We start from the raw sequence: 25176 nt of genomic DNA on the forward strand, positions 1-25176 counted from the left end.
GAGGGGGCAGCATGCATGGGACATTGTGAGGAGGGGGCAGCATGCATGGGACATTGTGAGGAGGGGGCAGCATGATGTGAGGTCAATGTGCAGATCATATTTCATAATTGAGGAAGGTGTGGTGGGTATATTTTATAAGGGAGGGCAGTGTGTAGTTTATTAGGGGCAGTGTGACAGTCACAGTATATAAGTGGGGACGGTTTGGTGGGAATATTTTATTTTATACTCATGCTATGTTTTGATGTGCCCGTGGTGATCCCCATTGGGGGGGTTAGTGCCCTTCGTTTCTCATTGATACTTTTTCAAGTGTTTTACAGAGTAGATCTGCCTTAAACAGATGTCGTGTGCGAAAACTCAGTGTTACGTTGTCACTAAGGGGCGCGACCACTTAAAGTGCCTAGGGCAGCACGAAGGCAAAATACAGCCCTGGGTACAAGTGTGTTCTCCTTCTCCATGTGCAATCCATGATAGCACATGGAGATCAGGTACTCCAAACTCACCTGTCCCCAATCCTGCTGTCCATGATGCTGAATCTTTGGCTCTCCTGTGTCTGGATGCCACAGTCTCCCCTCTGCAGCTACTTCCGTGTCAGCTGTGCAGTGCATATCACATATTCATGACGATAATTAGCCGGGCTGGAAGCAAAGACAGCAGCAGCTGAACACAGCGTCGCTGGAGACGGGTGAGTATAAAAAGCTTTTTAAATGTATGTTTTTCTGGTACGTGTTTCACGGAACACACCACTGTGTTCCATGGAACATCAGTAATGCCAGAAAAAAATGGACATGTCTCCGTGTGGAAACACGGACATGCGTGTATGCCGCACGGTCAGTGAACAATCATTGATGTGTGCACAGACCCATTGATTATAATGGTTCTGCGTATGTTCAAGATTCTGGTACGTATAAAAACTAGCACATACGTACCAGAATCACTGATGTGTGAAACAGGCCTGATGGTAAAAACAGACACACAGGCCAAATACTGAAGACACACTGATTCAAAACAATGATGACACTGTACCATTTCTCCTGTACATGTTTGTTTAAACACAGGCATGTGAAAGATGCCTAAAAGAGAAGTGATTATATATATATATATATATATATATATATATATATATATATATATATATATATATATATATATATATATATATATATATATATATATATATATATATATATATATATATATACACACACACATACACATATACATACATACTGTATATATTATATAGAATATATATAAAAAAAGAGGAAAAGGAAAAAGCTGCCTGGTATTCAAAATAGATGATAATAATAGTAATAGCACAACTACAAAAATTAATAGTGATGTGACATCTACAGCCCTTAATCAGGAGGGTCACCATCCCAATTTATTCTTTTTGTGCATCAGTGTGACTTAAAATTAAATGTTCTTCACAGAGCAATCATTTTAATAAACACAACCATTGTCATTTTTGAAGACTATACCAATAAGTGGGAGCTCACAATTAACGTCCATTTCATTTATATTTTACTACTAATAATGTATTTCCTCTTGTATATTTCACATTAATTTCTGTCCACTTTATTCTGTTAGGCGAGGGATTTACCGTAACTAAATAGTTTAATCCCATCACATAACCCTTTACATGAGGTTTTAGCCTCCGTAAAAGCATGTTTCACGGATAATTTGGACAAGCATAACAGTTAATAGAAATGCAGTTCTCTAGAGGCTCCACTAAACCGTTATCAGAGTTCAGATTTATTAATGTGACCATAGTAATCACCATGGCAACATGAAGGCTTGGCAATGTCCCCCTTCACGTTGCAAAGCCATCTGATTTACCTTTGAACAGATGGAGTATGTTTAGCAGAGCATGTCTGAAATTCATTTTATTATGTTGTGTAAACTTGACACTAATCCGGAGGACCTGCTATATTACCCTGGTGCCCTTTTCGCTGTCACGGCGGCTATGAAAAAAAAAAAAAAATTAAAGCCTGCATTCAAAACCCCTGCAACACTCTGTACTTTGATGAAGCCAGACTGAGGGGGACATTCAGAAGCTGTTCATTTGGCTTTTTTGTTTTATCCTTTGCCATGTGGCTTGGATTTCAGAATGTAGAGTTTTGATAAACACAGCAAAAAGACAGGAAGAAAACAGAAAGCAAGCTTTCCAAGAGGGAGTGTCTTCATCTAGTAAAGAATAGGGGGAAGGGAGAGGAAAAAAAAAGCAACTTAGGACAAATCAGTCTCAAACATTAGGATTCAACAAGACAAAACTTAAGGGGAAGCAAATATGTGAATTTCTAGTTGCTTTCTGCAGGCTTGGAATACTAATTAAGGCAGATAGTCTGGGTTAGACTGCCACCTTGTGGCTAAGAAACAATTGTTTTGGAAGAGAAAGTTGAACAAAAGCCAAACACAAGTATGTGGCCTTACAGCACAAGCTAAGTGGCATCATTAATGTCAACAATAGATAAAATCTTTGTTGTTAAAAAACATTAAGGCATCAAGTCTTTTGAAACCAAGACATCCTACCATAACTTAGAGAACCTACCATAACCAGAGAAAAAAATTGTCACATGGCCTGATATTAAAGTAACCACAAATTAGATGAATGTTACAGAATGGAACTAAGGGGAGTGTCCAACCTCACCCCCATCAGCAGACTTCCGCGAAAAAGAAGAAAAACCTGAAAACTATACTTTTGTTCTCTGAAATAAACAGCCAATTTTTTTCCCTTTTACTGAGAACACAGTCTGGCCCAAGCTGGGCATTCACATGCACTCCTCAACACTGAAGTTTCAACTGCAAGAACGAAAAGTGAAATTATGAAAAATCACAGGACTGTAGAAATGTCAATAATATGCAAATTATGAAAACATTACTATTTTGAAAGCATCTCAGTTTGTTCAGGACCAAATTTGAGCACCACTTGCAGAAAACATGCACTTGCGTGCCTTCAAATGATATCAATGAGGTTGTTAGTGGTGGTCTGAGGAATGTTCTACCACACTGAATGCATTTGGGCACACAAATGAACAAGATCCACTGCTGGCAGCTCCCTTTGCAATTTCTGTTGACATCACAGATGTGCTCCATAGGAGACATGTGCAAAGACCATGTAAGCCATGGTTGCACGTTTAGGTCTTACGGGTTGTTCACAGTAGCACAAGTAACATGCAGCTTGGCGATGTTTTGTTGAAAACAGACTCTTGGAATATACTTTGGATAAACAGAAACACTGACAAATGGACCGGGAAGTTTTCACTCGCATGATTTTCTAATCTGTTGTCAAACGTTTGGGGACTCACTTTGCAGATAGCTTCCTCATGTCTAAACATTCATGGATAATGACACAAAAAGGTTCACAGGAAATCCCCATGGTGTCTGCTATTGATTTAGCTGAAATTCATCTTTCTCCAGTATGAGGTTGTGCACAGCATCGATGATCTCTGGAACAACAACCACTCTCGGTGGTCAAGGACGTTCCACATCATTGGTGCTGAAGTGGCCCGTTTTAAATTTGGCAACTCAGTTCTTAACTATGGAATGTGAAGGGCATTGATCCCCCAATGTCTGCAACATATCACCATGAATATCCTTCTCGGACTTTCCCTGCAGAAACAAGAATTTTAGCACTCCTCTGCTCTCAGTTGCTGTGAATATTGCATTAGACTCAGCCATTTTGTTTTCCTGTGAGCATAGAACACTGCTGCCATAGGCAACAAACACAACATTTTGAAAACATATATTAGACACATAAGGCTTTCATGTGATGTAATACTAGTTATCATAGAAACAAAAAAAGATCATGGTACTGTTGAAGGTACATGGTATGGAGTGCCATTTTGCTTTTGGAGAACACATTTTTTGTGGAATATTTTTCAGTTGCCATACTGCATAATCCCATAAGTATTATCACCTTATAGTACATTTGACTTTTTCCTTACTTTTAATTGCCAAAAAAACAGCAATTCTGTTTTTTTCCTCATGGTGCTCTATAGAGGGGAAAAAATTGCATGCTCATTTTAGATCTTGGGTTGTTACAGATACAGTGCTATCAGCTATGTATTGGGTATTTATATTTCATTATAATAAAATCCAGTTGAAAATAAATTCTAACAATAAAATTACCGTATTTTTCGGACTATAAGACGCACCGGACTATAAGACGCACCCTTGTTTTAGAGGAGGAAAAAATAGAAAAAAATAAAATTAAAGTAAAAGAATGTGGTCATGACACACTGTTATTTTACTGCTGACAGTGTTACTGAGGTAATAATATCGCCAAATTCTGTCCTCATATCCTCCTTTCTGGGTACCTTGTATATATGGCCCCCATCGTGGAATATGTATGTTCCCCATCATTATGTGTGTGATCCTCTAATTTTGATTGTGTGTGTGTGTGTGTGTATATAGTTGTATAGTGTGTGTGTGTGTGTGTGTGTGTGTGTGTGTGTGTGTGTGTGTGTGTGTGTGTGTGTGTGTGTGTGTGTGTGCAAAGATATACATACATACATATACATATATATATATATATATATATATATACACACACACACACACACACATACATACATACATACATACATACATACATACATACATACATATATATATATATATATATATATATGTGTATATGTATATGATCCAACCCCATCCAGGTGTACAGTAATGCCTTTATATACTATACTATTTATTGCATTACTTTTACTGTTGTCCTGCTCACCATGCTTCAGTTTGGTCCTGGCATTACAAACAAAGTCTCACATATCTGAAGGACCTGCAGTGATGTAATGGAGAGGCGGGGCACTGTGCTGTTCTGTGCTGCTCTGCCCACCCCTCTGCATTACATCACTGTAGGTCCTTGTCAGCTACAGGAGACTGTTTCTAGTGTAAAGGCAGCAGGAGCAAAGTGAAAGTAATTTGAGCCCTCAGCACAGAGACTGCGGCTGTGCTGTGAAGGTGGGCCGTGCTCTGGCCCGGAGACTGCAGTGATCTGCACTACCCCCCGGGCCATACATGACTGCAGCGTCCCCTTGCTCCTGCCTCCTACACAGCGGACACACAGTCTCCCCAGCTACTGCAGGAAGCCGGCGTCTGGAGCTCCCACGTGTGACCGCTGTTTACATTAAACAAGTATTCATTAGCTGCTCCTCACCCCCCCTGACTGCAGAGAGAGGTGAGCGGGGAGCAGCTAATGAATATTCACTGATTTTAAGCAGCGGGCACACGTGGTTTCTCCAGCAGCCGGCATCCTGCAGCAGCGACCCTCCCTGCCTCCTGTGATCCCACTGCACAGCGCGGACTCCCCACAGCTCCCTACCCCGCAGCTTCAGACCATAAGACGCACCGCACACTTTCCTCCCAAATTTGTAGGAAAAAAAGTGCGTCTTATGGTCCGAAAAATACGGTATGTTTCGCCCCACAGTAACAGCCATAACATTATTTTTTCACCGGCTGAGTTGCATGAGGGCCTGTTTTTTGTGTGAGAACTTGTAGCTTATATTCCAAGAATTTTGGGGTTTGTGTGACCTTTTAATTGCTTTACTAGATGAACAAAAAACAAGTTACTCTGCGTCTTATTACTTTTGCACAAGAGAATCCCATATTTTAGAGGGAACCTGTCACCATGAAAATGCAGCCAAGTCTACAATCAGCATAAATAGAGCAAGGGGGAGCAGAGCAGATTCACATAGATTTGTGAGAAAACATTCTATATAATCTGTGTTTCAATCATATAACCCTTTGCTGTTTGTGATTTTTGGTCCAGCAGGCAGTTCTGTCAGTGATTGACAGCCTCCCATGTATAAGTGTGCACATAGTGGTAGCAGTCAGTTACTGACTGGACTGAAAATCCCAGAAAGTGCAGAGATTTAAATAGTTAAAGCTCACATAATACTGAATTTATTCTTACAGAAGCATAACATGCTACCTGCAGATTGGACTGGATATTCATGGTGACAGGTTCCCTTTTAAAGGAGTACCTAAACTTATTTCACTATTTAAAATACTGGATACAATTCGCAATGAATTTTAATAGAGTTAACTCTATTTTGTTGCCTTCTTCCATAAATCATGCTGAACTGTGCTGTAACAACTGCTTAGATCCATACACCATGACTGGTATAGGGATCTACAAACAGTGCGCACCCTGTCTTCTATTGGCCACTATGGGAGGAGTGCAGGAGAGGTGTCTGCACAGATTGTAATGATACCACAGCCACAGAGAGCGGGAGCTGGCCCAGTGACAGACGTGGAAGGGGGGAGTTAAGAATTCTTACATTGTGTTAGCTCTTCTTTATGGCAGTCCCATCGACAGCAGGGAGTCTGCACTGGGTGGGATAAATTATTATAGTTTTGCTAATTACGAAAACAGCAATACCAATTTTCAATATTGGACTTATTTACCAATTTCAATAATGCATTACATTTTTTGCGTGCCTATTAGACCTTGCTTTTAGGCTATTCTAGGCATCTAAGCTTCCATGACAGGTAGATGCAAGAGCTATCGGCAACCCATGATTGCATTGCATGGGAGATAATGGAAGCAATAAGTGGAGCCCAAGCCCACTATCAACTACACAGATTCAGCATTTGCTGTTGACCGCAGCATCTAAAGGGTTTAAACTATTGGGATGTTAGCATTGAATAGCATTGCAGACTGTTAAATACTCACCAGTTATGTAACAGTACATTATATTGCAGGAAGGGGTTACATTTAACTTCCAGTTACTTGGAAATCTGACACACAATGGTCTTCATATCACAAAACAATACATCGAGGCGTTTCTTGCCAAGTTTTGTACTTTAGAAATCCTAGTACAATACATAGCTAGTAACGTGGTAAAATAAAATTTCCTCAGCATTTTATTAACCTCTTCCCTACGTGTGATGTACACGTTCTTCATACATCAGGGACAAGTGTATGGATAATAAGGAGACTAACCCACTGGACAGAAAACGGATGCCCATATGTACCATATAGTCAGCATATGAAGCTAGGTCTGATTGCTATTGTTTAACCTCCTAAATGCCCCTGCAAATCTCTGATGCCCATCAAAACCACATCACAGGGTGCTGATAGTCTCCTGAAGTCCCCTTTTCTTGCCATCTTGACACTATTGTGCAAATGTTTTAGGCAGCTGGGGAGAAAATACTGCAAAGTAATAATGCTTTAAAAATGTTTTATTAGTTTATGCTTATCAGTTAACAAAATGCAAACTGAATATACCAAAGAGAAACTTAAATCAATCAATATTTGGTGTGTCCACCCTTTACCTTTAAAACGGCATACTTTCTCCTAGCTACATCTGCAGAATGTTAATGATTTTTTAGAATTATAGTCAGGTACATGAGTAATAATCCATTAAGCTAAACGTGAACATGAATAACATATTCCTATGTAGGTTGAAAAACAGTCATTTACTAAAACAGAAACATCTGTATAGCTAAACTCTGACACAAACGTGCAGTTGTAGAAGACAGCCTCCTGTCACAGGTTGTACACCATGGCAAAATGGAGCACAGCAACAAGACAAATGAAATTTATACTGCATCAGCCAGGCTTGGCCAAGCATAGATTTCAAAGTAGACTGGGGATGAAACATGTTCTTTTAAAGGGGTTGTATGCAAAATGATAAGTCTGCAGTCACTATGTAACTGAAGACTTATGAATGCTCCCAGCACAGGATTTGCTGGTTTCTGAGTCGGGAACGGTTCATATGACCACAATTGTGCAATAGGCATGTTCCCGGCCAGAACCAAACTAGTGGGAGCAGCCTCGCTCAATACAACTGTATGGGGAGGGTGCGTCTGACTAGTGAGTGCAGATGTCTAGTGGGCATGCCATTGCTCAATTATATTTAGCAAGGCCATGCCCACTAGTCGGTTTGTGGCCAGGAACATGCATATAGCAAAGTTCTCCGCTCAGCTCAGAAACAGTGTGTGCTCTGGGAGGATACATAAATCTGCAGTCACAGAGTGAGTACAGACTTATCGTTTTGGAATGGAGAACTCCTTAAAGCTCTCTTGAGGATGCATGAATAAAAAGGGTGTTGAGAATCAGACACAGTGGTTGGTCAAAAACACTTTGAAATTAAGAGATGCCCAGCAGTGCCATTAGCTCATAACTGTAAGCAACCACCTACACAGAACTAGTGTGCCAAGACGTCTGGACAGAAATGGCCTTCGTGGAGGAATAGTGGCCAAAAAATATAACTTTGACAAAGCCAGGTGTATCAACTCTGCATGAAAACATAGCAATTGGATAAAGGCGTTCAAATTTGAAATGCCTGGCTGTAACAGAAGGCAGTTTATTTGTTGCAGGGTTAAAGAATGGTACAATAATGAATATCTGTACGCAGCAGAGAAACAAGGTGGAGGGTCATTGCAAGATGCATTTCAGCAAATGGAGTTGGAGCTTTGATCCGGATTAATGGTGTCCCCAATGCTGAGAAATACAGGATGATAAAAAAAAAATCATTCTGCAATACCACAAGGGAGGCTGCATGTGTGCGCTCGTTTGTCCTGTTGCAGAATAAATTTGGAACAGAACTCATTAAGAACTATCTTCAGCACAAAGAAATGATGATATTGTCCCCACAGAGCTGTGACCCGTGGGAATGCATGGAGAAAAAGAAGAATTTGTGCAAGTCTATTATCATTATAAGATCTGTGATTGGTTCTCCAAGATATTTGGAACAACGTCCCTGCCGAGATCCTTCAAAACTGTGTGCAAGTGAACAAGTGAATGTAGAGAAATTCATTAGGTTTTGAAGGCAAAGGATAATCACATCAAATAGATTCAACATATCTCTTTAGTTCACTCATTTGGCATGCTGTTAATAGCTAAAAAATAAACTATTATTGACACTTATGCTGCAAAGAAGAATACTTTCAAAAATATTTCTTCCACTTGTGTAAAACTTTTACGCGGTCATGTATACATAAAAAAAGCATTACAAGGAATGATGTTCCAGTCTTTTGTTGCATTGCATCAGCTACGTCGTCAAAATAAATAATAATAATTAAAAATAGATTTAGAGTTTTGAATATAAGGAGAAAAGACATATGCAAAAACAGAAATTCACCAGGCCATAAAGGGGAGAAAAGAATACAAGTACAATGGCTTCCATAGGAGTCCATCAAGTTCTGAACAAATCTTCGGCCATTTTGATGGAAAAAAATAACTCTACATAGTCATCAAGTGAACAAAAAAGGGAGACTTCAGCTTCACGAATGCAGTCTTCTTTATTGAATAAAAAATCAAGTGGAAACCATTGCTAAAAAATTATATAAGTATTAGACATCCTTCCACGGCATCCTGATATCAAATGTCTGCTGCTTGTGCGCTAAAATCAGTTTCGGGGAAATTCAGATTGTGCTGTATTCTGGCATTTAATCTGAAGATCCACCAAAAGCTTCTATATTTCTTAGTATTTTTTCTATATCACCCCATTTTTGTCTATTTTTTATTTGTTCTATGCCATAAATTCTGAGAGAAAATCAATTGCAATTTTGTTTTTGAATAAAATGTTTAGATGCCTGTGACAGAGAGTAGCCTTCTTATTATCTATATCATGCAGATGTTCCCAAGTTCAGGTTTTAAGTTGGCATGTGGTGCTACCCACATATTTTAATCTGCATATAGAACACGGTATGATGTAAAATATGAATGTGGATTTACAATTAATAAATTAATTGATGATTGTTGAGCGGAGTCCTGAAAGATTTTACATTGTAATACATGTGTGCATGTTTTGTAATGATTTGATCATCCACACATGTAAAACCCTTTGTTAACCAATTGGTGTTATTTTTGGAATAGGTCATATCAAATTAACTTGATTCTAATGCAGAGCCCAATATGGGGGCACGTTTTGACACTACTCTGCATCCCACTTTGATGATAGGCGCGATGTTGAGATCTTCTTCCTATATTGATACATTTCTATAAAAAGTGTTTTTAATTTTAGAAAATTGGTTGCTGTATTGGAGCATGAGTGTAAGAAGTGACATTATTTGTTCTAGAGTTATCAAAATTTGGGTGCTGTCTAAAATGCAGTCTGTGTTGAACTATCTTTTTTGCTCTATTAACCATCCTCTTCTTGTAACTCCTATGTTTTAACGCCTGGGGAAATAGTTTACCATTAGTGTTGGGAGAGTAGTTGACTATTCGTACTTGCTATGCTGTTAGTGAGTACTGTCCGCTACTCGCATATTCATTACGAGTAGCGGGTGCAATGTAAGTCAATGGGAAATACTCGCCAAGTAGCGAGTAACCCGAAAGCCGTACTTTTCGTGCGAGTAGTGAATAGTACGGCTTTCGGGTTACTCGCTACTTACCAAGTATTTCCCATTGACTTACATTGCGCCCAGTACTCGTAACGAATATGTGAGTAGCAGACAGTACTCGTTAACAGCATAGCGAGTATGAATAGTCAACAAATACTCAACACTATTTACCATCTCTTGATGTTGCTGTAAAGATATGTCTCTGAGGAATCCTCCAATGGGTTCTGGTGAACAACTGTTGCACACAGCATAAAATATAAAGAAGAGTAGAAAACCAGCATTACCATGTAGCAAAATGTAAAAAAGTCTTACATTATTGAATTTCCATTAAAAGAATAAAGGATCCAAAATTACATGACAATGTGACGCGTTTCTGGCGGTGCGCCCTTAGTCATGACACCTATGTTTTAACCTTAGATGTATTTGATGGACTTCTTACTTATAAATGTTCTCATTGCTACAATTGCGCTTTGCCCGTGTGAGTTCCCAAACAGAGACAGCCTGGATGATGTGTTTAGGGTGATTGCTATTAGCATGCAAAATGGTGTTTCCGGGTCTGTTTTTCCTATGAGTAAAGTTGTGAATAAGTGCCTGATCACCACCTTCCAAAATAAGGACCAAGAATTAAATTTAAATAATGGTGGTTAATTGGAAATTGCAAATTATGTGAATAACAGTCCTTTTAATGTACAAAGAGCTGTACGTACCGCAGGTACATCGGACCTCCAGATAATAAGCAGGTCTTCACCAAATGGATTATCAATACTGTATACATACAGCTCCTCCCACCAACTCATTACAAGGTAAGCCAAAGATGGAGAATGTTTGGCCCCCATGAAAACTCCCTTCAACTGTAGGTAAAATTTGTTGTTGAAGGAAAAATAATTGTTCCTAATAAGAAATAACAGTAAACCCTTGATATAAATTTTAGACCTCAAAATTACCATATTATTATATGGAAATCCAAGCATTGCAAAGCCATATAATGAGAAATAGATGTGTTCAGAGAAATCACAATCCTACACAAGCAAATTGATCAGCCCAAACCATGGTCTGCATGGCCATCAATACGTCACCAGTATCTTTTAAGGAAACCAGGAGCCCTCTGAACCAAACGCGGGAGAAAATGGTCAAGCCACTCGCCCAGTCTCTCATCCAAAATATATTTCAAAGTATCAATATTTGTATATTTATATGGCGTTTCCTATATGAAAAAAATGTCATTTTATTGTTCATTTTAATTGTAAGGTTTTCTAATCTCATTATAAGTAATTAAGAAATTACTGTGTTCTCCGGAACTGACAGCTATTTTAGCACACTAGCAACCGGCATTTGAGATCACGTCATGACTAAGATTGCTTAACACTCGAAACACGTAGAAGGATGCCTAATGCTTATAATTTTTATTAATTATTTCCACTTGATTTTTTTCTTCAATAAAGAAGAAGGCATTCATGGAGCTGGATCCTCCCTTTTATCTTCATTGCACATGATTTGGCAGAAACACTTCTGTGCTCTGGACTGCAGTATCAGGGATTTTGGGGTGATCTGGACTTTGTATGCATTTCTGTATAGCCATCAAGTGCAATGTGTCACTTGGGCCTTCAGAATGGGAATGTGGCTTTATCAAAAGTACGAGTTATTTTAAGCAACGCCCAAATGTCATCTTATCAAACGACCAATTATACTGCTCCAATAACGCGAACTAGCAAAAAGGTTACATAACGTTTTTTTTCCCTACACATTGAACACCATTCACAAAATTGTCCATGTAAAGGCCTACCAGATATATAAGGGATGGGCCTGAAGTCTGAAGCTGCTCTAATACATGATCCAAAGTCCAAATTACATTTCCTATTCATAATACTACCATGAGTAAACTTTACAATAAAGTAAATGGAATTTTTATTCCTTTAGCTAGGCTTACTTGCAAAGCTAGAGTAAAGGCATTAAGGCAGACCAAAAGCAAGATGTGTCCTTTAAATGTCATTTTGGACTCACCATACAAGAGGTAGTAAAAAAAGGAATCTTTAAAGGGAACCTGTCAGCAGAAATTTCGCCCAAAACCTAAAAGATTCCCCCTCAGCAGCTCCTGGGCTGCATTCTAGAAAGGTCCCTGTTATTATTGTGCCCCATGTGAGACCAAAATAAAGACTTTATAAAGTGGTACCTTTTTGTATTCAGATAGTGTAAATGTGACACGGGGGCGGGCTTTCTGGCGTCCGTTATTCTGCCCCCTGGTCCTGTATGCCGCCCCCATCGCTCCTTTCCATAGCTGATGCACCGCCCACTGCTCCAGCCATCCCCGCGCATGCCCAGTGCCAGTCTCACAGGACTGAGCAGTGTGACCGCTGGTGACGTGTGCACAGACAATTGATTACGGGCGGGGCTGTGATTGTTATCAGCAAGTACCCGCCCATAATCTTGTGAGCGCGCAAACCTCACCAGCGGTCACACTGTGCTCAGTGTAGATGCTAGACTGTATGGGCTGCTTCCAGGGATGACGTCCCTTTTGTCACGTGATAGTATTTTGAACACGCCCCTATCACGTGACAAAAGGGACGTCATCCCTGGAAGCAGCCCATACAGTCTAGCATCTACACTGAGCACAGTGTGACCGCTGGTGAGGTTTGCGCGCTCACAAGATTATGGGCGGGTACTTGCTGATAACAATCACAGCCCCGCCCATAATCAATTGTCTGCGCACACGTCACCAGCGGTCACACTGCTCAGTCCCATGAGACTGGCACTGGGCATGCGCGGGGATGGCTGGAGCAGTGGGCGGTGCATCAGCTATGGAAAGGAGCGATGGGGGCGGCATACAGGACCAGGGGGCAGAATAACGGACGCCAGAAAGCCCGCCCCCGTGTCACATTTACAGTATCTGAATACAAAAAGGTACCACTTTATAAAGTCTTTATTTTGGTCTCACATGGGGCACAATAATAACAGGGACCTTTCTAGAATGCAGCCCAGGAGCTGCAGAGGGGGAAGCTTTTAGGTTTTGGGCGAAATTTCTGCTGACAGGTTCCCTTTAATATCTCATTAAGATGGTTGAAGTTCAGAGATATACTAAAATCTTTCCAAATGCATTTTATTTTTTTTTTATTAAAAAATAATAACATTTTTAACTCATTAGTGGGTTAGTGGGCCACCAATATGTCTTTTTTAATGACTTCTGAGATAAGAAAATAGCGTCCCCATTAGGTAAAAATTCATCAGCTGTACACTATAGATAATACCCTGCCTCAATAGCCACAATTTTTGGCATCAACTATGGTTGTTTAACGCTTTAGATGCTCCGGTCGGTAGTGACAACAGCATCTAGACGGTTACAGAGAATTGGGGCTCCCTCTTTTACCACATCCGCACCCTGACATCGCAAATGTGTGGTCCTGATGGCTTCCATAGTGACCAAAGGCCAAGTGATAGCCCTACTGTATCCCAACTACAGCAGTCTGTTCAGATGTTAGCGACTTTTCAGTCATAAAAATATAATTTTTCATTCTTGTCATTCAACTTTGCGTTAATTTCTGAAAGCATCTGAAAGGTTAATTTACCTGGCTGCATTTTTTAATATGGTGAGGGGTGCTCTTTTTATTATGGCATAGCTTTTGGGGGTTTTCCAATACACAGGTTCCCAAAAATCACTTCAAAACTAAATAGGTGCCTAAGCAACAAGTTTTGTAAATTTCCTTGAAAAATTGCTGCTAAATTTTTAAACCTTTTAATATCCTAACAACATGAAAGGCCATTTTATAAATTGTGCTGATGCAAGGAAGACATAAGGTGAATGTTATTTATTAACCATTTTGTGTGGTGTGACTATCTGGATTCTAGGAATAAACACTCATAGTTTAAAAATTATTGATTTTTATATTTTTGTCTATTTTCTCTTATTTTTTTTGTAACTGAATGCAAAAAACGTTATACTAAATTTACAACTAATAAATATAATGTGTCATGGAAAAAAAATCTGAAAGCCACTGGGACGTGTTTAACTTCCAAATTTACAACTGCAAAAAGTGACCCGTCAGATGTGAAAAAAATTGGCATGGTCACCAAGGGGTTGTTAAACTATTCCTGGTAAACCATTACTGTTTGAACTATATGTTTGAAATGGAATGCTAAAGAGAAAATACTAATAACTGTGAAAATACATGTATATCGGATCTAAAAAATTATAAAGATTACCCACAGGGCCAATTAAATTACTTTTTGGCAAATAAAACATTACTTACTGGTTCTCGACCATCCATTGCTTCCATCCATAGTCGTCTGTCCTCTTCAGAAGGAGCTTGCATTGTGATCGCAGGAGATCTATAAAAATAAATAAATAATTGACCATTCAACACAAAAGCTGATCAAAATGGCATAGGCAAAACTTCTTATAGCCACAAAGGCAAGATGCTGTTGCCCACTTGTCAAGTGGATTGCCAAAATGCACAAAACATGTTTTGAAGGGAATGTCCTCAATTGCTACTAGTTAAAGGAAGCTAACAGTTGGGACTGTGGGAGTATGGATCGAGAGCCAGCACTGCACCGAAGACACAATCTTTGTCATCTAGTGGGAAATGGAAATTATATAGCGCAGTTTTGACATATTAACAAGGTTTGGGAATTTCAGACATCTGGGTTGAAAGAATTACAATGCTGTATAATTTACAAATACATCAATTGGCCTTTTACATATTTGCTGAACAGCACCTGCTGTATTGCTGTAACTAACGGCATTAACATCACATAAAAGGAAAAACACATAGCTATCCATTAACTGCACATAACTTATATAAAGGGTTGTCCTAACTTAATAAGCGGCTTTTAGAGCCCACCCTAGCGATTAGCTGACCGCCACAGGACCTTTCAAAACATCATTTCAAGACCAGATTTTACATTTCTCCTATATTCTGTGCACATTTTCTTCCATAAAGGCGACACTTCCAGGCCTCGTTCACATGTATAAATACGGATTTTCTTCGCTGCTTTTTCTGGGCAGAAAATGTGCAATGTTTAAAGGTACTCATGACTGTTCAAACCAAGTACAGCCTTAGTGTGGCCAAATATTTCTGTGCACCTTCCCACCTTCTTGTTTTCCCTTTATCGCCACTCTCGCCTCTATTATTGACAGCTCTGGTTTCATAGAGCAAGAGAAGGGAGGAGATGGATGGAAATCAAGCAGGTGGGAAGGTGCAATTCAATGTGTGGCCACACCAAGGCTGCACCGAGTATCTCTACTTGGTGTGAACAGTCATCCTTTGCTTATAGCGTCCCTTCAAACATCCAAACCAAGGGTATGTGATTCCATGAAAACTAATGCCCACTGTGCGCTGTTGTTGAATCATGCGGGTTTTTTTGTGATTTATTCACATATAAGCTTTGTATGTGGAGCTTGCTAAGAACTCAAACAAAAGCACAGTTGTGTTTTTGAATACAGAATCAAAGCTTTTTCTCAAAAAAACCCCAAAACAGAATAGCTGCTTTAAATTTGCATCAAAAACATGTGAAATCAAAGGGGAAATGGGGGGGAAAAACAGGAAAAACTTAATGAGCAGTGGCGATTGGTATTGACTATTGAACACATGCAGATACAAAAGCAGAAGAAATGCATTATTTATGCCACGTGTGAACATGGTTTTAAACGTTTTATTGTTAATTTGCTTCTGAAATATGAAATTAAACATCCCTCTAAATAGTCTTCATTAAAAATATTCTCATATTTTGCATTCAAGGTGCGCAAGTCCTTCACTTAGCTAGCTGATGCCAGATCTCTATAAGAACGTTGCTTCAGGTTCTGATTGCATATAGTCATCCTCATCCCTTCTCTTGTCATTAAGGCTGCTTTCACACATCAGTTTTTTGCAATCAGGCACAATCCGGCGCTTTACAGAAAAAACGCATCTGGGTTTTTTTGCCGCCGGGTGCGTTTTTTCCTCAGACTTATTAGCGCCGGATTGTGCCGCATGTACTCGCGTTTGATCCGGTTTTTGCCGGTTGTGGCAAAAATCGTCACTCCAGTGGCCGCACAGGACACAGAGAGGAACGTTTTTTGCCAGCGTCAAAAAACTGCATAGCGCCGGGTGCGGCGCTGTGCAGCATGGTGCATAATGAAAGTCTATGCACGCCGAATCCGGTAGCATGCATCAAACGCTGGAAGCATGTACCGGATTCGGTTTTTACTTCTGAGCATGCCCAGAAGTGATATAAATTCATTGCTTGCCACAAAATCAAATCACTCACACTCTCTCAAACTCTCTCACTCACTCATACACTCTCTCTTTCCTACTCACCGATCACCGGCGCGGCACGGCCGTCACAAAGCTCTGGCGGCTTCTCCTGATTTGAAAATGCCGCCCGCCCATTATTCAATCTCGTATTCACTGCTTTCCCCGCCCACCAGCACCTATGATTGGTTGCAGTCAGACACGCCCCCACACTGAGTGACAGCTGTCTCACTGCAATCAATCACAGCCGCCGGTGGGCGGGTCTATATCTTGCAGTAAAATAAATAATTAAAAAAAAAACAAAAAAAAACGGCGTGTGGTCCCCCCCCAATTTTGATACTAGCTGAAGGCTGGTATTCTCAGGATGGAGAGCGTCACGTTATGAGAGCCCACCACCCTAATAATATCAGCCAGCAGCCGCTCGGAATTGCCGCATCCATTAGATGCGACAGTCCCAGGATTCTACCCGGCTCATCCCGAATTGCCCTGGTGCGGTGGCAATCGGGGTAATAAGGGGTTAATCATGGCAGGCGTCTATGAGACACTCCCAATGATTAACCTGTAAGTGGAAGTAAATAAACACATACACCCAAAAAAATACTTTATTTGGAATAAAAAAAAAAAAAAACACCCTCTTTCACAATTTTATTACAATCCCCAAACACCTCTCCAGGTCAGACGTAATCCACAGAGGTCCCACGACGCATCCAGCTATGCTACATGAAGCTGACAGGAGCGGCAGTAGAACACCGCCGCTCACTGTGAGCTCCACGCAGCAACTGAAGGGAGTCACGCTATCAGCGGGGACGTCACTGAGGTAAGTGCCTGTGTGTGTGTGCGGTGATGATGGGGGCTGTATTGCCGGGGCGTGTGTGGTGATGATGTGTTAGGGAGTGCCTGCGTGTGCGGTGATGATGGGTGCGGGAGTGGCTGCATGTGCGGTGATGATGGGTGCGGGAGTGCCTGCATGTGCGGTGATGATGGGGTCTCTCCCTCTCTCTCAGCTTAAAAAAAAAAAAAAAAAAAAACAGTTTTTTTACCGGATCCGTCGCATCAGTTTTTACACAATCTGAGACAGATCCATTGCATCAGGCACAAACCGGATTGTGCCCGATTGCAAAAAACTGATGTGTGAAAGCAGCCTAAAAGGGAACCTGTCCGGTGTAGTAAGCATCCAGAACCACGAGCAGTTCTGGGTGCATATTGCTAATCCCTGCCTAACTGTCCCTGTATACACTAGCATAGATAAAGAGATCTTTAGAAAAAGTATTTCTAAACATCTTAAATCATATGCTAATGAGTGCAGGGACTAGTTTCAAGAGCGTTCGTTCCCTTGCTAGCCCCTTAGCATGTAATCACCTCCCTGTGGACGTACTAACATGCTAATGAATATGCAGCGTCCGAGGCATGGTCAAGCTCACCTCTCTGCTGCTACCACGCCCGACGCTGGATATTGGCTCAGAACACATGTTCACAAGTCCCGGACTTACGATCATGTGTACTGTGAAGCCGGGTGTACGCGTCCCAGCTTTAAACTGGTGTAGTGCGCATGACTGGAAGTCTGGGGACGTTCTGATCATGTGCACTGAGCCGAAAACTAGTAGCGGCAGCAGAGAGGTGAGATCGAACATGCCTCTGACGCTGTAATTTCATTAGCATGTTAGTACACCCACAGGAGCACGCTTACATGTTAAGGGGGCCAATTAGCAAAGTGAACTAACGCCTTTGTGACTTGTCCCTGAATTCATTAGCATATCATAAAGGATCTTTAGAAATACTTTTTCTAAAAATCTTTATGTATGCTATAGGCTGGGACTGCTAGGCAGGGATTAGCAATATGCACCCAGAACCGCTCTTGGTTCTGGGTGCATACAGGACCTGACAGGTTCCCTTTAATGGGGTGGAATTTGTACACAGCATATCAGAGCAGTAGCAGGCACAGTCAGAAGATGCCCCTGTGCAAGTATCTTACATTGCCACTTTGCAATCCAAAAGCTTATCATAATGCACAATTCCACGTTCTTTGGTAAAAGTAGAGCAAGCCTGAAGGTCCATTGTGGTACCTGTAGTACCACCGCTTTGTATTATAAAGTTCACTGGGTCAGGCTTGCAGGTAGCTGGAGAGATGGGAGGGTCTGGCCACCTACATACCCCCACCCATGGGTGTGTCACAGGTCATGTAATGGAGTCTGCTGTTTGCACAAAGAGGTTAGTGTGTTTGGAAGTCAGTCTAGGTGGAGACTGGGAAGGACCTTGCAGCCAGGCAGGAAGTGCTGGGGCTGCAGGAAGGAATCTCTGTTAGAGGTGTGCACTGGCCGGAGGCAGGGTGTGGAGGCTGCCATACCTCCACAATGGACTTTTGATGGACTGGAAGCCCACAGTATGTGGCTGTTTTTTTTTTCCTTTAAGCAAGGAGAGGCTTGGTTATAATTGTTTTGCAGTTTATGCTGGCTCTTTTAAAGAAACTGTTGGATTTTTTTTAGAGACTGTGTTTCCTGCGTCCCTGCCTATGCCTATCAGAGGTAAAACCCCACAGTATAAAAGATTGAACTACATTGGAAAGGACTACTGACCACTAGCTAATATAGTATGTGCATAAATCAGCACTAGGATAGGTAACTATGTAAACAACGTAAACTACTAGGGTAAAACGTACAACTAGAAATAACCAGCCTTATGCGCTATGATGCAAATAGTGAACCCCAGCAGAGATTAACAACTTGCTCTGCAAAGCGATCTGTCAAAGTGCCAGTGGCGGATTACAGGCACTGCACACAGTATAGTGAGCAATTACTGCCACCGATCTGTGCAGACCCCTATGACTGAAAGAGTCGCTCCCGGGGAATAGAAGTTAATTTCCTCTCGGTAGTTGTGCTTTCAATAGGCAGGCTGCAGATGAGCATATGCAAAACTCAGGCCGGTCACCTACACAAATCTCAGATATGACTGGCTCCAAACACAGGTCCGTGTGCTCTTCTGAGTACCGCATGAATACAGAAGCTACTTGCCATTTACATGCACTATTCTGGTCACCCCTTCTTGAATTAGGATGTACTGGTATGTCCTCAGTCATGAAGCGGTTAAATGGACTGTCACTAGGTTTTTGCTACTTCATCTGAGAGCAGCATAATGTAGGCAAAGAGATTCTGAAACTAACCATGTTTATCTTAGATCACTGGGCGCAAACATTCTGACTTTATCTCAGAATTGAGTGTAGCAGAGCTGGGAGCTGTACCTGCCCACACCAGGCTTTCAAAGATTGGGTATTGACTGTGATGTGTCAATCACAGCAGGGGTCATGCAGGTCTGCTCTGCACATGCAGAGGAGGCACACCAATTTTAATTACTGAGCAATAAACCCTTTAATATGAGTAAACAATAGCTCCCGCACAGATAAGAGAAGCACAGTTGTGTTTTCTTTTTTAACTCTTGCAGCATGCTGTCCGCAGCTTACTGCTTACCTTTAATGGAGGCTTAAGCAATGTCTATTTGTGGGTCTCCTGACTCAAACTATAACCTCTAAGGCATATATGGGGCTGTTATTTCAGGTCAGGTCAGGAGACTGGTAGTTGATCTGTGCATTGTGGTTCCTTTCACGGAGTGTAAAATATAGTTATATGAAAACAGTCTAAATGTAAGGAACTGAATTATTGGCAACCTTTAAACTCTGGGAAACCCAGCATCATGTACTGCACTATAAATATGCACAAACAACACTTACCGATCAACAAGTTCCACATCAAAACAAAACCTCTTCTCGATAGAGTCAGTTTTTCTTCGTATGCAAGACTTCAGGAACACAATTTCTTCCTCTCCCTTAAAATGGAAAAAGGCATAACTTCAAATCGATAAACATGATAACTAAGAACACTGTCTAATGTACAACTTTAAGTTACAGAGAAAAAAAAAACTTTAAACCAGGACATACATAAGCTACCCATAAGAGGCCATTGTAATGATGGCTGATCTCTCCACTATACATCTCCCAGAACCTGATCAGATGAACTTTTACTGGTTCTTCCATCTAACGACAAAGGAAATTTAGCAAAAGTAATAATGTGGGTTTTAGACTGCCAATCGGCTGATATTTGGATATCATACTGCCTGAAAAGCTTAAGTTCTTAAAGATGTAAAATTTTTGGATTATCCTACATAGTAGATGCTGTTGTTTATTCTTAGAATTCCGTTTTAGCATTCTCTAATGTGAAATGGGTAAATTAAAATAATTAATATTTAGTAAATTTGTTAAAGGCTATGGACACCTTTTGGTACATTTTTGTCCTTTGCATTCAACTAATATTGGGCAGTTTTCAAATATGTATTTGTTAGAAATTTCTAGCACTCTGCAGCCTGCATATTTTAAGACACATTGCAGGCTGCTCTGTGCAGCTCAGCACTAAATACGTCAGACAAGCTGTCTGATGGCTCATTTTATAGCAGGGGTGCACAACCTGCCTATGATTCCATGCTGTGTGACCCCCCCCCCCAATCATCAGGATACAGAAATGTTTGTCTGTGTTTGTTTTCCATGTCAGGGAGAAGTAGAGTGGCACATACCTCCGGAACAAGGCAGTGTAAGTGCTAATAGCGCACTATGTTATTATAATTTTTAATTGTAAATGTTCCCATGTTTCAGGAAAATGATATCCAAGTATAAGAGATAGAGGTAACCCATAGGCCTCATTTTTTGTAATTCATGATATGACAGACAGTTACCAAGAGCTATAATCTATAATGTATAGAGTCATGTGCATGGAGAGCTGATTAGGAAAGGAAGGAGAACTCTTAGGCTGGGGCCACATGGGGATTAGTGCGAGTGCCGGCATGACACTCAGCTCACACTCGCAGCACAGCGGGAGCCAAGTGTCATGCGAGGGTTATGCGACTGTGTTGTGATCCTGCAATCAGACCATAGCTGCGGAGGGGAGGGGCGGCGCTGCAGAGGGGAGAGCCTGCGCTACAGAGGGGAGGGCCGGCGCTGCAGCAGAGGGGAGAGCCTGCGCTACAGAGGGGAGGCCCGGCGCTGCAGAGGGGAGAGCCTGCGCTGAAGAGGGTTAGGGCCGGCGCTGCAGAGGGGGAGGGCCGGCGCTGTAGAGGGGGAGGGCCGGCGCTGCAGAGGGGGAGGGCCGGCGCTGCAGAGGGGGAGGGCCGGCGCTGCAGAGGGGGAGGGCCGGCGCTGCAGAGGGGGAGGGCCGGCGCTGCAGAGAAGAGGGAGAGATTTATCTCCCCATCTCCTCCGTTGCCAGCTGATGCGAGAATTGCATTGCACTCCACTGTAATGTGAGTGCAGTGCGAGGTTTCTCTCGCCCGCATAGACTTCAATGGGTGCAAGTAAAAACGAAAGACTGCTGCGATTGTTTTCTCGGTCCGATTATTGCTGCGAAAAAAAGTGCTTACGGGAGTGGCCCATAGAGTAATATTGGTCCGAGTGGAAAGCATTTTTTTTTTACCGCATTCCACTCGCTCCGTGTTACTCGCCGCATATCTTTACCCTTATTCTTCGTATTCAAAACACACCACGCGTAGCTATTTTACATGAAATTATTTTATTTTTTCCATGCAGATATTTAACGTGCACACACCCCTGTGGACATCCGATGTTTGGTCATGTAAAAAAAAAAAATAAAAATCATACCAAGAAGAATCATTTCAGAAAATGTTCTACCTTTAATGTCATATATAATCTCTATAAATTTCATTAAGACGCAAACTGAAATCACTTTGAGGGGGGAAAATAAAAATATCATGGTCGAATAAGTGTGAACACCATCTTATTGGGGATGTCGTGTTCAGAATGAGACAATCACATTTACTCATGGTAAAGCAGCCGTCATTTACAGTTATTCTATATAACCCCTTATAAAGTTTATCTGTTCTAGTTGGATTTTATTGACTTTTTTTATTAATTTTATAGCAAAACCCATGGTCTGAAAATAACTCCTAACACAGCAAAGGGATCTCATTGTTGAAAGTTATAAGTCAATGGAAGGGTACAAAAATATGTTGAAGGCATTGGATAGAACATGCAAGACTGAAGATAGTCATCAAGAAGTGGCTTAAGTTTGGTATGATTGACAGTAAGAACTGGATGAGCATCGAAAATTGATGAAAAGACAAGAAGACAATTTGTCCAGGAGGCAAGAGGTCTGGATGTATACTGAATGTGACAATTTCCCATATGCTTAATTTTTCTGGCCTGTGTAGAAGGGTGGAAAAAGAAAAACATACAAGCACAGCTATGTTTTGCCAATAACTACATCGTCTGCTAAAAGCATATGGAAAAGCTGTGTGTGACCAGAAGAGGGTTGTACACAAGAGATGCCCTCGCAATCTGACAGATTTGGAGCGCTACAGCAAGGAACAGACGGAAAAAGTTGCCAATTTTAGATGCGCCATACTCCTACCCAAAAATAGACAATGCTGCTATAATTCAAAGTTTTACCTTTAACAAAAGTATTTATTTAGGGGTGTGCATACTTATGCAATCACATTGTTTTAGTTCTTTCATTTTTCTTTTTCCATATGTAAAGATTTCAGTTTGCTTTTAAACCGAATTACACAAATTATAGGTGACATTAAAAGGTTGAAAACAAATTTGGAAATTATTCTTGGTATGACTATAGTTGGTATGATTATAAGATTACATGATAGTGATGGCTCCCTTAAAAATAGTCTGGGTGAAATGGTGGAAGAGGATGAAAGAAAGGCCAATCTGCTAAATCTTTTCTCTGCATTATTTATACAAGAAAATCCCATGACAGATGACATGATGAAGGATACCGTAAATTCCTCATTAAATGTCACTTGCTGAACCCAGCAGGAAGTATGGCGCTGCCTCAGAATCACTAAAGTAGGTATATCTTCAGGCCTTGATAGCATACACCCCCGAGGAATGCAGGAATTAAAGGGGTTTTCCCATGAACAAGGTTAATTTCAAAGTTCATTTTAATCAATATATCTTGAATTGGATTGAATTCTACAATTGGATGTGTTAAAAAAAAAAAAAAACGGTCTTGTGCTGAGATAATCTTATATATGCGCCCTGCTATGTACTGTGTAATGGCCGTACAGGAAGATGGTCTGCTGATACCACAGCTACGGGGCAGGTGAGGATGCAAAAGAATATACAGACAACACTGCACGGGATTGTATCGGATTTATTTTTTTATAGAGACGTGGGAGGGGTGTAAAACATTTCCATGCCGGTTTTTAAAAAATATTGTACCTCAGAAAAAATAATTTGCGATCCCAAGTTGTAATATTTATAAATTTTATTACTCCCTCCCTTCCCAGGACATGTGGTATGATCAAACTATGTTCCTGTATGGTCAGACACGGCCATTACACAGTACACAGCAGGGACACATGTAAGATTAGCTCACCACAGGAACTTTTTTTTTTTTTTTTTTTTTAAATATCCAATTTTATCAATTACTATTATTCTAAGATCTATTGATTAACCCCTTTTCCTCCGGGCGATGTTCTGTTTTTTATTTTCGTTTTTTGCTAACCTTCTTCAAAGAGTCATAACTTTAATTTTCCATCAACATTGCCATATGAGGGCTTATTATTTGCGGGACGTGTTGTACTTTTGAATGAAACCATTGGTGTTACCATATAGTGTACTGAAAAACAGGAAAAAAAAATCCAAATATGGAGAAATAGTGAAAAAAAGCCACAATGGCTTTAAGGCTTTTATTTATTTAGTGTTCACTATATGGCCAAACGAATGTGTCCATGTGATGCTTCAGGTCAGCACGAGTTCGTAGATACCAAACATGTATATATTTTCTTTTATTTAAGGGATGAAAAAAAAATGTAGAAGTTTGTCCAAAAAAATAACAGTGCTTTTGTCGCCATTTTCTAGACTCGTAGCGTTCTCATTTTTCGGGAGCTTATTTTTTGTGTCTTGAGCTTGCGCTTTTAATTCTAACATTTTTGTATAGCTGTAATGTTTTTATCGCTTGTTATTGTATTTTAGAGAAATGTTAATGAACAAAAAACATAATTTTGCCATTTAGAGTTTTTCTTCTCTCCAAGCCGTGTACCGATCAGATTAATTGCTTTCATATTTGGATAGATCGAGCATATCTGAACGCAGTGATATCAAATGTGTATTTTTTATTTACTTTTTTTTTTTTTTAAAATGTTTTATTTTCAGTTGGGCATAAGGGGGTGTTTTGAACTTTTAGTTTTTAAAAAAAAAAATGTTTTCATATTTAAAAACTTTTCTTTTTAAAGTTTTATTGATTTTACCAGTCCCCTAGGGGACTTTATGCCTGCACTATCTGATCGCCTGTGCATGTCTGCTGATCAGAGCAGCATAGCTCTGATAGGCAGAAATGCAGCTTTCCTATGAGTGCTGGCGCTCTGTCGGCTCTAAGAGGAAGGGAGTTATGGCAGCATCAGGGGTAATGATGAGAGAGTTTCGAAATACTCAGATTCACGATACTTGTAACCAGTGTCGGACTGGCTACTGGAGGAATCTCCAGTAATACCAGGCCTGGCCGCGGTTACCTGCACTGAACTCCGGAGCGCAGCCTGGAATGAATTGCTCAGGTGACAGCTCCGGAGTGTAGCCCGGCCTGTCTGCAGCTGTCATGAACTGAACCGCAATCGCCGGGGAATCAATCACTCGGCACTCGCGGTTCAGTCCAGGCTG

General features: G+C 40.8%; 1 protein-coding gene across 2 annotated transcripts in view; it reads right to left on the reverse strand.

Annotated features, from left to right (window-relative positions):
• Positions 1-25176, reverse strand: part of ARHGAP26 (Rho GTPase activating protein 26) — a 577725-nt gene that overhangs the window by 345623 nt on the left and 206926 nt on the right. For both annotated transcript variants that reach the window (XM_075344594.1, XM_075344593.1), the window contains exons 10-11: positions 20236-20330; positions 14535-14613 (exon numbers count right to left, since the gene is read on the reverse strand). In XM_075344594.1, the coding sequence (XP_075200709.1) occupies positions 14535-14613; positions 20236-20330 (174 nt within the window). The remainder of the gene's footprint in view (positions 1-14534; positions 14614-20235; positions 20331-25176) is intronic.

The sequence above is a fragment of the Anomaloglossus baeobatrachus genome, chromosome 4 (assembly GCF_048569485.1).
Source record: "Anomaloglossus baeobatrachus isolate aAnoBae1 chromosome 4, aAnoBae1.hap1, whole genome shotgun sequence".
NCBI classification, from domain to species: Eukaryota; Metazoa; Chordata; class Amphibia; order Anura; family Aromobatidae; genus Anomaloglossus; species Anomaloglossus baeobatrachus.